This window comes from Chiloscyllium plagiosum, unplaced genomic scaffold (genome assembly GCF_037043375.1).
Source record: "Chiloscyllium plagiosum isolate Xiang-an unplaced genomic scaffold, Cpla_swu_hap1 HiC_scaffold_19, whole genome shotgun sequence".
Lineage (NCBI taxonomy): Eukaryota > Metazoa > Chordata > Chondrichthyes > Orectolobiformes > Hemiscylliidae > Chiloscyllium > Chiloscyllium plagiosum.
The window spans coordinates 39,027,555-39,042,768 of record NW_028270157.1 but is presented as its reverse complement, the minus strand read 5'-3'; the positions used below and the strand labels follow the sequence as shown (position 1 = coordinate 39,042,768).

At 45.6% G+C, this 15,214-nt stretch overlaps 1 protein-coding gene across 4 annotated transcripts in view; it reads left to right on the top strand.

Annotated features, from left to right (window-relative positions):
• LOC122559658 (fatty acyl-CoA reductase 1) overlaps positions 1 to 15,214 on the top strand; it is a 196,236-nt gene that overhangs the window by 153,837 nt on the left and 27,185 nt on the right. For all 4 annotated transcript variants that reach the window (XM_043709498.2, XM_087997232.1, XM_087997231.1 and 1 more), the window contains exon 5: positions 383 to 560. In XM_043709498.2, the coding sequence (XP_043565433.1) occupies positions 383 to 560 (178 nt within the window). The remainder of the gene's footprint in view (positions 1 to 382; positions 561 to 15,214) is intronic.

Here is a 15,214-nt window from a genome sequence, read left to right as displayed (position 1 = left end):
GAGTTCTGACGGACATTTGAACTTTGTAACAGTCTCAATAATTTTGCTTGTCTAAAATCTATTAAATGATTTTCTTTACATTTCCAACTGTGAAAATGGAAAAAATTGGCAAAGTGGTCTTAAGTGCATTCATTTACTGTTCTCGGCATTTCTTGGATAGGGATAATCTGCCTTTGCATTATCCCTCCCATGTCTCCATGTGGTTTTATTTTTGTTGTGCTTTTGCTTGTTCCATCACTAAAAGAATGAAAAATTCAGAATGTTCCTTGTTCCATCCCCAATCTCTCCTGTATTTAATTAACCAATTGTCTGTAATGGTTAGCCATAGTAAGGAATCCTTTTATCATATCTCATGGTATATAATGAATCTTTTTTTTCCAAGGTGGATGGATGATAGCATGATCCAAGACATCACCCCCAAACTGATTGGAGACTGGCCAAACACATACACTTATACAAAGGCACTCGCAGAGTATGTGGTGCAGCAAGAGAGTGAGGATTTGAATATTGCCATAATCAGGCCATCTATTGTTGGAGCAAGTTGGCAAGAGCCATTTCCAGTAAGTGATGTTCTTTTATATAATGTATTTTATCATCCTGTTTTCCCTTTAGCAATTTGTAGCTTAAATTAAAGCTACAAGGAATTAGGAATGGGCAATAAATGCTGGTCTAGCCAGTGATGCCACATCCCAAGAATGAATTTTTAAAAAATTGTTTATACATCTTAGTTGTTATTACACTGATAGACATTGGATGATAGTTGGGTGGAAGTAAGAAGAGAGGTACATTAAAATGAGAAATGCTTCTATTATACTTGAGTTAATATCATGCCTATTGAATTAGATCTCCTGTCACAGAAGCCATTTTGTCACTGGAGATGAGGTGGAGTAAGTTACTCATTTCTACAGAGTTTGAGACAGGTGATAAAGCTTTTCTGAATATGGATGTGTTCAAGCCTTAGCAGACTTGTACTTTATAGGGAGTTAAGAAATGTTGTGGAGAAATATTTGGTGTGCATGAATAAATAGGCCCTTCAGAGATGGTTTTCTTAATGATGACAATGTAGGAATTCGCTTAATGTTCCTTTTCAGGATGAAACTTGGTAAGTCTTGCAGTTGTTTGATCATGGTCCCATTTGGATTGTATCATAATAAATTGAAGCTTGTCTGTTCTGATAACATATATTATTGCATAAAGATAGAATCAGAGGAACTTGTAGCATCAAATGAGGCCATTTGGCTGATCTATGCAAGAGAGTGTGTAACCACTCAATCTAATCCCACTTTTCAGTTTTCTGTTCAGCGTTTCATAGGCATATCCTTTTTTTTCATTCACTCTGGGACATGGGTGGTGCTGGCTGGCCAGCATTTATAGCCCCTCCCTAATTCCCGCCTCAGGCGACTGACTGTGTGGAGTTTGCACGTTCTCCCCGTGTCTGCGTGGGTTTCCTCCGGGTGCTCCGGTTTCCTCCCACAGTCCAAAGATGTGCAGGTCAGGTGAATTGGCAATGCTAAATTGCCCGTAGTGTTAGGTAAGGGGTAAATCTAGAGGTATGGGTGGGTTGCGCTTCGGCGGGGCGGTGTGGACTTGTTGGGCCAAAGGGCCTGTTTCCACACTGTAAGTAATCTAATCTAATCTAATCTACTATTGAGAAGATGGCAGTGAGCTGCCTTTCTGAACTGCTGCAGTCCATGTGCTGTAGATTGACCCTCAGTGCCCTTAGGGAGGGCATTCTAGGATTTTGACCCAGTGACAGAAACACATTGCCATTCCTTTACTAAGTCAGGATGGTAAGTAACTTGGAAGGGAACTCCCAGGTGGTGATGTTCCCATGTATCTGCTGCCCTTGTCCTTTAAGATCGAAGTGGCTGTGCATTTGGAAGGTGCTGTCTCAGAACCTTTGGTGAATTTCAGCAATAGTTAGCACACACTGTTACTACTGTCTGTCAGTGGTGGAAAGAATAGATGCTTGTGGATTTGATGCCAACCAAGCAGACTGCTTTGTCCTGGATGATGTCAAGTGTCTTGAATGTTGTTGGAGCTGCACCCATCCAGGCAAGTAGGGAGTAATCCGCATTACTTGTGCCTTGTAAATGGTAGACGATCTCTGGGGAGTCAGAAGGCGAGTTATTCATCACAGTATTCCTAGCCTTTGACCTGCTCTTCTAGTCATTGCATTTATGTGGTGAGTCCAGGTGAGTTTCTGGTCAATTGATAATCCTAAGGTTATTAATAGTGGGACATTCAATGATGATAAGACCATTGAATATCAATGAGCAATGATTAGATTGTCTCTTATTGGAGCTGGTCATGGCCTGATATTCATGCTGCATGAATTTTCCTTGCCACGAGTCAGCTTAAACCTGATATTGTCTAGATCTTGTTGGATTTGCTTCAGTATCTGAGGAGTTGCAAATGGTGTGCTGAACATTATGCTATCATTGCTGAGCTTCTCTCCCTCCTGACCTTATGATGGAGGGAAGGTAATCGATGAAACAGCGGAAGATGCATGGACCTAGGACACTACCCTGAAGAACAGCTGTAGTGATTCCTGGAGCTGAGATCACTGATCTGCAACAACCACAACCATCTTTCTATATGCCATATTGACTGAATGTGACCTTGATGTCAAAGGCTATCATTCTCACTTCACCTCTGGAATTCAGTTCTTTGTCCATGTTTGAAACAAGGTATAATGAGGTCAGGACCTGAGTTGCCCTGACAGAACCCAAACTGGGCATCACTGAGCTGAGCAGGTACTGTTTGATAACACTGTTGATGACACCTTCCATCATTTTACCGATGAATGAGAGTAGAGTGATAGGGCAGTAATTGGCCGGATTGGATTAGTTATGCATTTTGTGTACAGTACATTTTGTGGGCAGTTTTCCACATGGTCGGGTAGGTGCCAGTGTTGCAACTGTACTGGAATCATTTGGCTAGTGAAGCAGTAAGTTCTGGAGCGCAAGTCTTCAGTAGTATTGCCAGAATGTTGTCAGCGCTGATAGCCATTGTAATATCCAGTGCCTCCTTGTTTCCTGATACCATGTGGCTGAAGACTGGCATCTGTAATGCCAGGGACCACTGGAGAAGTCTGTGATAGATCATCCACTTGGCACTTCTAGCTGCATAATGTTGTGAATGTTGCAGCCTCATCTTTTGCACTGATGTGTTGGGCTCTTCCATCATTGTTCTTTGTTTATCTCCATCCTCAAAGAAAATTTACAGCCCAGGAACAGGCCCTTGGCCCTCCAAGCCTGAGCCAATCTAAATGTACTGTCTAAACCTGCCGCCCAATTCCTAAGCATCTGTATCCCTCTGCTCCCCACCTATTCACGCATCTGTCCAGATGCATCTTAAATGAATCTACCATGTCTGCCTCTACGACCTCTGCTGGCAACGCGTTCGAATCACCTTCCACCCTCTGTATAAAGTACTTGCCGTGTGTATCTCCTTTAAACTTTTCACCTTTCACCTTGAAAGTGTGACCTCTCATTATTGAATCCTTCACCCTGGGAAAAAGCTTATCTCTATCTATCCTGTCTATATCCTTCATGATTCTGTAGATCTCAATCAGGTTCCCCCCCTCAATCTCCTTTTTTCGAATGAAAACAAACCTAACCTACTCAACCTCTCTTTGTAGTCAGCACCTTCCATACCAGGCTACATCCTCGTAAACCTTCTCTGCATCCTCTCCAAAGCATCCACATCCTTTAGGTAATATGGCAACCAGAACTGTACACAGTATTCTAAATGCGGCTGAAGCAACATCGTGTTAAATTTTAACATGACCTGCCAGCTCTTATACTCAATACCCCGCCCGATGAAGGCAAGCATACCATTTGCCTTCTTGGCCACTCTATCCACCTGTGCAGCCACCTTCAGGGTCCAATTGACTTGAACTTCCAGATCTCTCTGCTCATCAACTTTTCCCAAAGTTTACTGTATGATTCGCTTTAGAATTAGACTTCCCAAAATGCATCACCTCACATTTGCCTGGATTGAACTCCATCAGCCACTTCTCCACCCAACTCTCCAGTCTATCTATATTCTCCTGTATTCTTTGACAGTCTCTGCTTTCTGTTACTCCATCAGTCTTGGTGTCATCTGCAAGCTTAGTGATCAGACCACCAATGCCCTCTTCCAGATCATTTATATATATTACAAACAACAGTGGCCCCAGCACTGATCCCTGTGGAACACCACTGGTCACCTTTCTCCATTTCAAGAAACTCCCTTCAACTACTACTCTCTGTCTCCTGTTGCTCAACCAGTTCTTTACCCACCTAGCTAGAACACCCTGCACACCATGTGACTTCACGTTCTCTATTAGTTTACCATGGGGAACCTTCTCAAACTCCTTACTAAAGTCCGTGTATATGACATCTACAGCCCTTCCTTCACCTATCAACTTGGTCACTTCCTCAAAGGACTCTATTAAGTTGGTAAGGCACGATCACCCCCGCACAAACCCATGTTGCCTATCACCGATAAGCCCATTCTTTTCTAAATATAAATAGATTTTATCCCTCACTACCTTCTCCAGCATCTTTCTCACCACTGACGTCAGGCTCATTGGTCTGTAGTTACCCAAAATATCCCTACTACTACTCTTGTTCAGGGGGAATAACATGAGCAACCCTCCAGTCCTCCGGCACCTCACCTGTGTTTAAGGATGCCACAAAGATATCTGTCAGGGCCCCAGCTATTTCCTGTCTTGTCTCCCTCAGCAACCTGACATAGATCCCATCCAGTCCTAGGGATTTATCCACCTTAATAACCTCTTGCCTACCCAACACATCTTCCCTACTTATGTCAACGTGATCCAGCGTAATCAAACTTCTATCTCTAATCTCAACATTCATCATGTCCCTCCCCTCAGTGAACACTGATCATTCAGAATCTCACCCATTTTCTCAGGTTCGATACACAACCTTCCTTCATTATCCTTTAGTGGACCAATCCTTTGTCTAGTTACCCAATTGCTTCTTATATAAGAATAAAAGGCTTTGGGATTCTCCTTAATTCTGCTCACTAATGATATTTCATGACCCCTTTTAGCACGCTTGATTCCTCGTTTAAGACTGATCCTACTTTTCAGATATTCTTCCAGGGCCCATTTCCATTCTTATCTGCCTGGACCTTATGTACGCTTCCCTTTTCCTCTTGGCTAGTCATACGATTTCTCCTGTCATCCACGGTTCACGAACCTTGCCTTTCCTATCTTTTGCCTTCAATGGGACATGCCTCTCCTGCACTATCTTTAATCTATCTTTGAAAGCCTCCCACATATCAAATGTGGACTTCCCTTTAAATAGCTGTGTCCAATCCACATTTCCCAGCTCCTGCCTAATTTTGATATAATTGGTCTTGGCCCAGTTTAGTATTCTTCCCTAAGGACCAGTCTCATCTTTGTCTACGATTATTCAAAAACTTACAGAATGGTGGTCACTGTTCCCAAAGAAATCCCCCACCGCAACTCCTACCACCTGGCCTGGCTCATTCCCCAACACCAGGTCCCATATGGCCCCTTCCCTCATCGGACTATAGACATCCTGCTCTAGAAAACTCTCCTGGACACGTCTTACAAATTCTACCCTATCCAGACCTCCGACACTAAGTGTATTCCAGTCAATGTTGGGAAAATTAAAATCTCCCATCATCATTGCCTCTACATCTTTCCATAATCTATTTACCTATTTGTTCTTCTACCTCACGCTCACTGTTGGGAGGCCTGCAGTACAGCCCCAACAATGTAACTGCACCCTTCTTATTTCTCAGTTCTACCCATAATTCCTCACTGCTCAAGCCCTCCATAGTGTCCTCCTTTAGCACAGCCGTGATATCATCCCTGACCAGCAATGCAACTCCTCCCCCTCCTTTTAGTTCCCTCCCTGTCCTGTCTGAAGCATCTACATCCTGGAACATTTCGTTGTCAATCATGGCCTTCCTTCAACCAAGTCTCTGTGATTGCAATAACGTCACACTCCCAGGCACCAATCCAAACCCTCTGTTCATCTGCCTTACCGATTATACTCCTTGCATTAAATTAGATGCACTTCAGGCCATGGTCCTTTTGCGTTCGTCTGCTTTCTGCCTACTCTTCCCCATATTAATGCTGTCTTCACGATTCTTACAGTTTCCAGTTTCCACCTTGCTGGCTACTTGTCTTCTCTTCTTGTTCCCAGCCCCCTGCCACATTAGTTTAAAACCTCCCCAACAGCAACAGCAAAAACTCCCCCAAGGACATTGGTTCCGGTCTGGTTCAGATGTAGACCGCCCAATTTGTAATACTCCCACCTTCCCCAGAACCGGTCCCAATGTCCAACAAACTTAACCTCTCCCTCCTACACCATCTCTCAAGCCACGTGTTTATCCTGCACATTTTTTTTCATTTCTACGCTGGCTAGCACTTGGCACTGGCAGTCATCCCGTGATTACTACCTTTTGAGGTCCTCCTTTTTAACTTCTCTCCTAGCTTCCTGAACTCTGCTTTCAGGACCTCATCTCATTTTTTACTTATATCATTGGTGTTTATATGCACCAAGACAACTGGCTGTTCACCCTCCCCTTTTAGAATACTCTGCAGCCGATCGGAGACATCCCTGACCCGAGCACCAGGGAGGCAACATACCATCCGGGAGTCCTGTTTTCGGCCACAGAACCGCCTATCTACTCCCCTCACAATAGAATCTCCTATGACTATGGCCCTACGAGTCTTTTTTCTGCCCTTCTGAACAGCAGTGCCCGCCGTGGTGCCATGATCCTGGCAACTGCTGCCCTCCCCGGTGAGCCATCTCCCCCAACAGTATCCAAAACGGTATACCTGTTTTGGAGGGAGATGACACCTGTACTCTGGATTAGTGGTGCTGGAAGAGCACAGCAGTTAAGGCAGCATCCAAGGAGCAGCGAAATGGACGTTTCGGGCAAAAGCCCTTCATCAGGAATAAAGGCAGAGAGCCTGAAGCGTGGAGAGATAAACTAGAGGAGGGTGGGGGTGGGGAGAAAGTAGCATAGAGTACGATCGGTGAGTGGGGGAGGGGGTGAAGGTGATAGGTCAGGGAGGAGAGGGTGGAGTGGATAGGTAGAAAAGGAGATAGGCAGGTAGGACAAGTCCGGACAAGTCATGGGGACAGTGCTGAGCTGGAAGTTTGGAACTAGGGTGAGGTGGGGGAAGGGGAAATGAGGAAACTGTTGAAGTCCACATTGATGCCCTGAGGTTGAAGTGTTCCGAGGAGGAAGATGAGGCGTTCTTCCTCCAGGCGTCGGGTGGTGAGGGAGCGGCGGTGAAGGAGGCCCAGGACCTCCATGTCCTCGGCAGAGTGGGAGGGGGAGTTGAAATGTTGGGCCACGGGGCGGTGTGGTTGATTGGTGCGGGTGTCCCGGAGATGTTCCCTAAAGCGCTCTGCTAGGAAGCGCCCAGTCTCCCCAATGTAGAGGAGACCGCATCGGGAGCAACGGATACAATAAATGATATTAGTGGATGTGCAGGTAAAACTTTGATGGATGTGGAAGGCTCCTTTAGGGCCTTGGATAGAGGTGAGGGAGAGGTGTGGGCGCAGGTTTTACAGTTCCTGCGGTGGCAGGGGAAGGTGCCAGGATGGGAGAGTGGGTTGTAGGGGGGCGTGGACCTGACCAGGTAGTCACGGAGGGAACGGTCTTTGCGGAAGGCGGAAAGGGGTGGGGAGAGAAATATATCCCTGGTGGTGGGGTCTTTTTGGAGGTGGCAGAAATGTCGGCGGATGATTTGGTTTATGCGAAGGTTGATAGGATGGAAGGTGAGCACCAGGGGCGTTCTGTCCTTGTTGCGGTTGGAGGGGTGGGGTCTGAGGGCAGAGTTGCGGGATGTGGACGAGATGCGTTGGAGGGCATCTTTAACCACGTGGGAAGGGAAATTGCGGTCTCTAAAGAAGGAGGCCATCTGGTGTGTTCTATGGTGGAACTGGTCCTCCTGGGAGCAGATACGGCGGAGGCGGAGGAATTGGGAATATGGGATGGCATTTTTGCAAGAGGTAGGGTGGGAAGAGGTGTAATCCAGGTAGCTGTGGGAGTCGGTGGGTTTGTAAAAAATGTCAGTGTCAAGTAGGTTGTCATTAATGGAGATGGAGAGGTCCAGGAAGGGGAGGGAGGTATCAGAGATGGTCCAGGTAAATTTAAGGTCAGGGTGGAATGTGTTGGTGAAGTTGATAAATTGCTCAATCTCCTCCCGGGAGCACGAGGTGGCGCCAATGCAGTCATCAATGTAGCGGAGGAAGAGATGGGGAGTGGAAGATCAACTGTTCTATGTAGCCAACAAAGAGACAGGCATAGCTGGGGCCCATACGTGTGCCCATGGCTACCCCTTTGGTCTGGAGGAAGTGGGAGGATTCGAAGGAGAAATTGTTAAGGGTGAGGACCAGTTCGGCCAAACGAATAAGAGTGTCGGTGGAAGGGTACTGTTGGGGATGTCTGGAGAGGAACAAACGGAGGGCTTGGAGGCCCTGGTCATGGCGGATGGAGGTGTAGAAGGAATGGATATCCATGGTGAAGATGAGGCGTTGGGGGCCGGGGAATCGGAAGTCTTGGAGGAGGTGGAGGGCGTGGGTGGTGTCTCGAACGTATGTGGGGAGTTCCTGGACTAGGGATAGGACAATGTCGAGGTAGGTAGAGATGAGTTCAGTGGGGCAGGAGTATGCTGAGACAATGGGTCGGCCAGAGTGGTCAGGCTTGTGGATCTTGGGAAGGAGGTAGAACCAGGCAGTGCGGGGTTCCCGGACTATGAGGTTGGAAGCTGTGGGTGGGAAATCTCCTAAGGTGATGAGGTTCTGTATGGTCTGGGAGATGATGGTTTGGTGTGGGGGGGGTGGGGTCATGGTCGAGGGCGCAGCAGGAAGAGGTGTCCTCGAGTTGGCGTTTGGCTTCAGTGGTGTAGAGGTCAATGAGCCAGACTACCACTGCGCCCCCTTTATCTGCTGGCTTGATGGTGAGAATGGGATTAGAGCAGAGAGATTGGAGGGCAGCGCGTTGTGAGGGTGAGAGGTTGGAGTGGGGGAGGGGGGTAGACAGGTTGAGGCGGTTAATGTTCCGGCGGCAGTTGGAAATGAAGAGGTCGAGGGCAGGTAATAGGCCAGCGCGGGGTGTCCAGGTGGATGCAGTGTGTTGGAGCTGGGTGAAGGGGTCCTCGGAAGGTGGGCGGAAATCCTGATTGTGAAAGTAAGTTCGGAGGCGGAGGCGACTGAAGAAGTGTTTGACGTCATGGCGTGTATTAAATTCATTGATTCGTGGACGGAGGGGGATGAAGGTGAGTTCTTTGCTGAGGACTGATCGTTCGTCCTCAGTGAGGGGAAGATCTGGAGGGATGGTAAAACTCGGCAGGGCTGGGAGCTGGGACCTGGTGTAGGTGTGGAGCTGGGAGTGGGGGCGGAACCTGTAACTGGAGTGGGTGTGATGGTGGGGGGAATGGGGGTTTAGTCATGAGCAGGGGTAGTGTTCCCCTCAGGGTTCTGGGGGGTGGGGATAGTGACAGTGGGGTCTGTGGGGGGGGCGTGTCAGCAGAATGCAGGTGAGTGGCGTTGGTGGGGGCGGAAGTGGTGGTGACCATGGCAGTAGGGGTGGCGGAAGTCACTGAGTGTGTGGCATCAGCGACGATGTGAGGGGCGGGTGTGATGCATGAGGAATTTTGAGGGGCGGAGTGGTAGTGGGAATGGCCATGATGGGGGCGGCTGCACTGCCTTCCTACTCTTTTTCTGCCTTTTGGTCACCCATTCACTGTCTCCCTCAGCAATTCTAACCTGTGGTGTGACCAGTTCACTAAACGTGCTATCCACGACGTCCTCAGCATCGTGGATGCTCCACAGTGAGTCCATCCGCAGCTTCAGAGTCGTCATGCGGTCAAACAAAAGCTGCACTTCTTGCATGTGTAAGAGTCAAGAATTTCAGCCACGTCCCTGAGCTCCCACATTGAACAAGAGGCACATGCCACGGGTCTGAGGTCCCCTGCCATTGCAAGCCTTAGCTTTATATCAATTAACTAAAACCAAATAATGCACTTAAATATATGAAAGAAAAGATAAAGAAAAAATAAAAAACTTACCTTACAGAGTCCTTTTCTTCTGGTTAGAGGAGGCGGGTGCATGGGAGGGAGATACTACATGTGTAGTATCTCAGGTTTAGCCACTGCCCAAATATATACTAAGTCCTTACCTTCCTGGCACCCTCCTGGTCTCCACGTCACCTCCGTTCTGTCTCCCGCTGCTCCTGGACAGGACAGATATTTGTGGAGTCTCTGTGGAGCCTCCTCCTCCTGTGAGATGTTTTATTATCCACCACCATTCATGACTGGATGTGGCTAAACTGCAGAGCTTACCTCTGATCCACTGGCTGTGGGATTGCTGAGCTAAGTCTATCACTTGCTGCTTATGCTGTTTAGCATGCAAGCAGTTCTGTTTGGTAGCCTCACCAGATTAACGCCTCACTTTTTGGTATGCCTGGTGTTGCTTCTGGCATGCTCTTCTGCACTCTCCATTCAACCAGGGTTGATCCCCAGGCTTGATGGTAATGGTTAAGTTGGGAATATGCCAGGCCATGAGTTACAGATTGTGCTGGAGTACAATTCTGCTGCTGTTAATGGCCCACAGTGTGTCATTGATGTCCAGTCTTGAGTTGCTAGATCTGTTCAAAGTCTGTTAATTTAGCATGGTGATAGTGCCACATAACATGATAGAAGGTATTCATAATGTGAAGGCTGTAGTGATTGTAATGAGGTCAGCTTGGTGGACATCATAGAATATGAATTCCATGATTGGACCAGATTAACAATCAGGGAGCACTGGCTGACTGTTAAAACAGGAATGTCTGACATCTTGTCACTGACAGCTGGCTCTGAGAGAGTTGGATCAGTGTCAGGAACTCTTCACATCTATATAAAGGGTGACTTGGTGACAGGAGATCAGCCTGTCTGGAGTTAGTTCAATGGTGATGAAAGAAAAGCACGCTCCTTAAGAAATTCACTCGCAATAATTGTTTTTGATTCACGGTAAGCATTTCTTGCATCATGCTGTTATTTCGAAAACTTGACTTATTCGATCCTACCATTGAAAACAGGGCCTAGTATGTGGAAAGAATGCATTATTTTTTCCCTAGTAAATGACATTGGGGGAGATAAGAAGCAATGAGTAATTCTCCAGACAGCTTGTGGACCGGCAGCTTATTCGGTTATTAGGATCTTAACTTTCCCTGAGGCTCCAGATACTAAAACCTTTCAAGAGTTGACGGATTTGTTAAGGAATATTACGATCCCAAGCCTCCTTTAATTTTGAGACACTATAGTTTTTATTCGGCAATCTGAGAACCAGGGGAATCCGTATTGGGATTCTTGACTAGGTTAGGATGACCAGCAGAAGCACATGACTTTGGTTTAACCCTTAATGAAATGCTGATTTAATGTGTGGGATGAATGATGTACCCATGCAAAACTGCCTACCACCTGAAGCTCAACTGGACTACAACTGGCTTTATTATCAGGAAATGCAGTAAGTGGAACATATGAGTATGAAGTAGACACCCTCGGCAGTCCAGTTGAGCTTGGGGATCACCACTTGAATGACCAGCTATCCTTAGTAGCCACACACTCAGATGACAAGCAACATGAGTTCGACTGGGACAACACCACTATTATAGGACAAGCCAAACAGAGAACAGCCAGGGAATTCCTAGAGGCATGGCACGCATCCACAGGTTCAATCAATAAGCACATTGACCTGGACCCAATATACCGGCCACTGCAGCGGACAGCTGGAACTGACAACTGGAAGCAGCAGATACAAATCACTATAAATGCCGGAGGAAACATCACAGAAGAGCTTCACAGGAGGCTCCCAAGCACTGAGGATGTCACCTGACAGGGGACGAAACGTCTGCAACACAAATTCCCAGCTCGGCGATCATAACCACAACAACTTGAATGAAGGCAATTACATAGCCTTACACAGGACATATCCTGAACAGAGGGACTCTGAGGTCAGCCCATAGCAAAACCCCAAAATAAAGCCAAGCCTTAGCCAAACAGCTAAAATTTTCTTTCGGATCTAGGCTGGCAGGTCATTTTTAGTTGCTGCCAGTATGTGGATTCAAGACAGCAAGAGACCCACTAAATCTAAATTGAGTAAGTGGGCTCATTGGCTGGTTTTCAGGAGAGTCCACACCCTGGAAAGTCCACCTAGATCTGGTTTGGAACAGTTACATTGTTGAGCAATTTAAAGCTAAATCAAAACCAAGCAAAATAACCGTCTGGTTAAAAGGTCAGCTGGCTCTAATGGAGGTTGACACCAGTGTGGTTGTTTCAGTGATCGCAGAACCAGCCTTCTAACAACATTCACTCTGTTGGACTCCAACTTTTAGGTTTGTACAAGACCTCAGCTAGTTTGAGAACCTAGACCAGAGAACCTTTACATATTAAGGGTTAAACTTTGTTTCCGGTCTCTTATGAGAAGGAGCTGATTCAGTTACTATTGATTGTAGTAAAAGGCTCGGGCCCAAGCTTAATGGGGTGAAATTGGATAAGGAAGATTCACCTAGATTGGCTCAACATTTTTTTGATTAGAAAATGTCTGCCTGAGTGACATTAAATATTTAGAAGATTTTCAGGAAGATACAGGAACTATCAAAGGAGCCAAGGCCACCTTGCATGTTGACCAGGAAGCAATTCTGCGATTCTGAAAGATCTGCTCAGTGCCATTTGCCTTACGGGAAAAGTAGAGACAAAAATTAGAAGGCTGGAGAGTAAGGGAATCATCAAACCAGTCCAGTTTGTGAAATGGGCAGCACCGTTTATACCGATTGTGAAGCCTGACACATCAGTTCACCTTTGTGGGCGTTATAAACAAGTGGTAAACTGCAGTTCACAATTGGATAAATACCCAATTCTTCATATGGAGGATTTATATGCAAACCTGTCCTTCACAAAGCTGGACATGAACCATGCCAACTTGCAATTGCAGTTAGATAAAGATTGCCAGAAGTATACCACAATTAATACCCATAAGGGTTTGTACCAGAATACTAGATTGCCATTTCGGGTAGCGTCAGCCTGTGCAATTTTTCAGCGGACAATGGAGAACATTTTACCAAGTCTACCACAGGTTGGCATTTATCCAGATGATGTGCTAATAACAGGGAAGACCAGTAAGGAGCACTTAGAGAACTTGGATATAGTCCTTAGACATTTCTCCCAGGTGGGTGTAAGCCTTATTAGGGAAAAATGTGTGTTCTGAGCGCCCCACTGACCTACTTGGGCTACAGAGTTGACAACACCGGGTTACACCTGTTGAAAGATAAAGTGAGGATGATCAAAGGTGCCCCAGTTCCCACGTCTGTACTGGAGCGTAGGTCTTTCCTTGGGTTGGTGAATTATTATGGAAAGGTCATACATAACCTGGCCTCCATCCTGACACCTTTGCATCAACTCTTAAAAAGATTCAGTGTTGGAAATTACGGCATAGCCAAGCCATAGTTTTCAGGGAAGTGGGGAAACAGCTATCATCCTCTAAGGTGTTGGCACACTATGATTCCAAGTGAGATCTGGTGTTGACAAGTGATGCCTCCCTATATGGCATCAGGGTAGTATTAGCTCATAGGTGGCCAATGGAGAGGAATGCCCAACAGCATATGCATCCAGGATTTTGGCTAATGCAGAGCATAAATATGCCCGTATAGAGAAGGAAGGTTTGGGAGTCATATTTGGAGTCAGGAAGGCTTTAGTATCTGAAGCTTCAGGGAACATTAGGCTCCGAATAACTGAAAAGCTGCCGGTTCATAAGCTGTCAGGAAAAATTACTTGCTGCTTTTCATCTGCCCCCATGTTATTTGCCTGCAAAATAGGGTGTTTTTTTCCACATACTGTGCCCATTCTTCAACAGCAGGATTGAACGAGTCAAGCTTCCCAAATAACGGCATGATGCCAGAAATGCTTACCCCAACTCAAAGATGACTATTGTGAGTGAATGTCTTCAGGAGCGTGCTTTACTCTCATCACCACTGAAATAACTGCACAGAGGCGATATCCTGTCAGCAAGTTATCCTTTATTTACATGTAGAAAGTCCTTGACACTGACCCAGGTCCCTCAGACCCAGCTCTTCGAGTGGCAGGATGCCTGGCACTTACCTGTCAGCCAAGGCTCTTAACGGGACCAGATTAATAGCCCAATTAGGGAACTCATATTCTGTGAGATCTACCTGGCTGACCTTGTTACAATCACTACAACATTAATAATCAAATGTATGGCATTTGATAGACTGATGCATCATCGGTCATACAAGGCACACATTGTAGGGAAACCCTGGGTGGAGAAGCGGAAATAGATGAACATTCTGAAGCCTGAAGCAATGCTTTCCGACCACAGACCTTGTGTTATTGTATGGTTTATGTACTTGATACAGCACATGATTGTTGTTTGAAATATTATAGCTTTGCTCTCCGCATGTTTCTGCTTCTCCCTGATCACAATTTCTATGTTGTAGCTAACAATGTAAATTTAAATAAAATGCACAGAAACAGAATGTTATTTTCTGTATACAAAGTTATTTGTCTTTTGCAACACTCTCCAGAGAAAAATATCAACAGTCAGGCATGAGAAGGTTAGTTAAAGTTTGGGGTTACACCTAGTAAAATCAAAGTGAGTTCCTTTGGTAACATGAAGAACATAAAAGTGGCAGTGAACTGTTCTCTCAATGGTGAGAGATTTGAGCTTGTTGAGGTAAGTTCTCTACCAGACATTCTGAGAGACAGATTAACATTCATCTTATTTAAAGTTAACCCTAGAGTTTCTCTATTTGAATTAGTCAGCCTTATATCATCAAGTAGATGTAATATAATCTTTTGTATGAGTTTAATATATATCATACACTTTTCACTAAAAATGGTTTCCAAAACTATTTGTGCTGATATCCACAAGTCATTCAATACACAAAGCTAGATAATATTCCTGTCAAGCTTTTTTACTTCTCACTGCAATGAAAAAATGATTTCATTCTGTCTCCATTACACCTTTAGAAACGTTTATGGATGAAAGCTGAGAGTGAAGAGGATTTACAAATAAGCATATATTTAATGTTTCTGAATCACATTCATGAATTATCCTGCATTTATAATCCTTTGAAAATAGAATATTTTCAGCTTTTAGTAAGCTTCCTTCTGTATTACATCCGAAAATTAATTTGTTGTAATTTTTAAAATAGG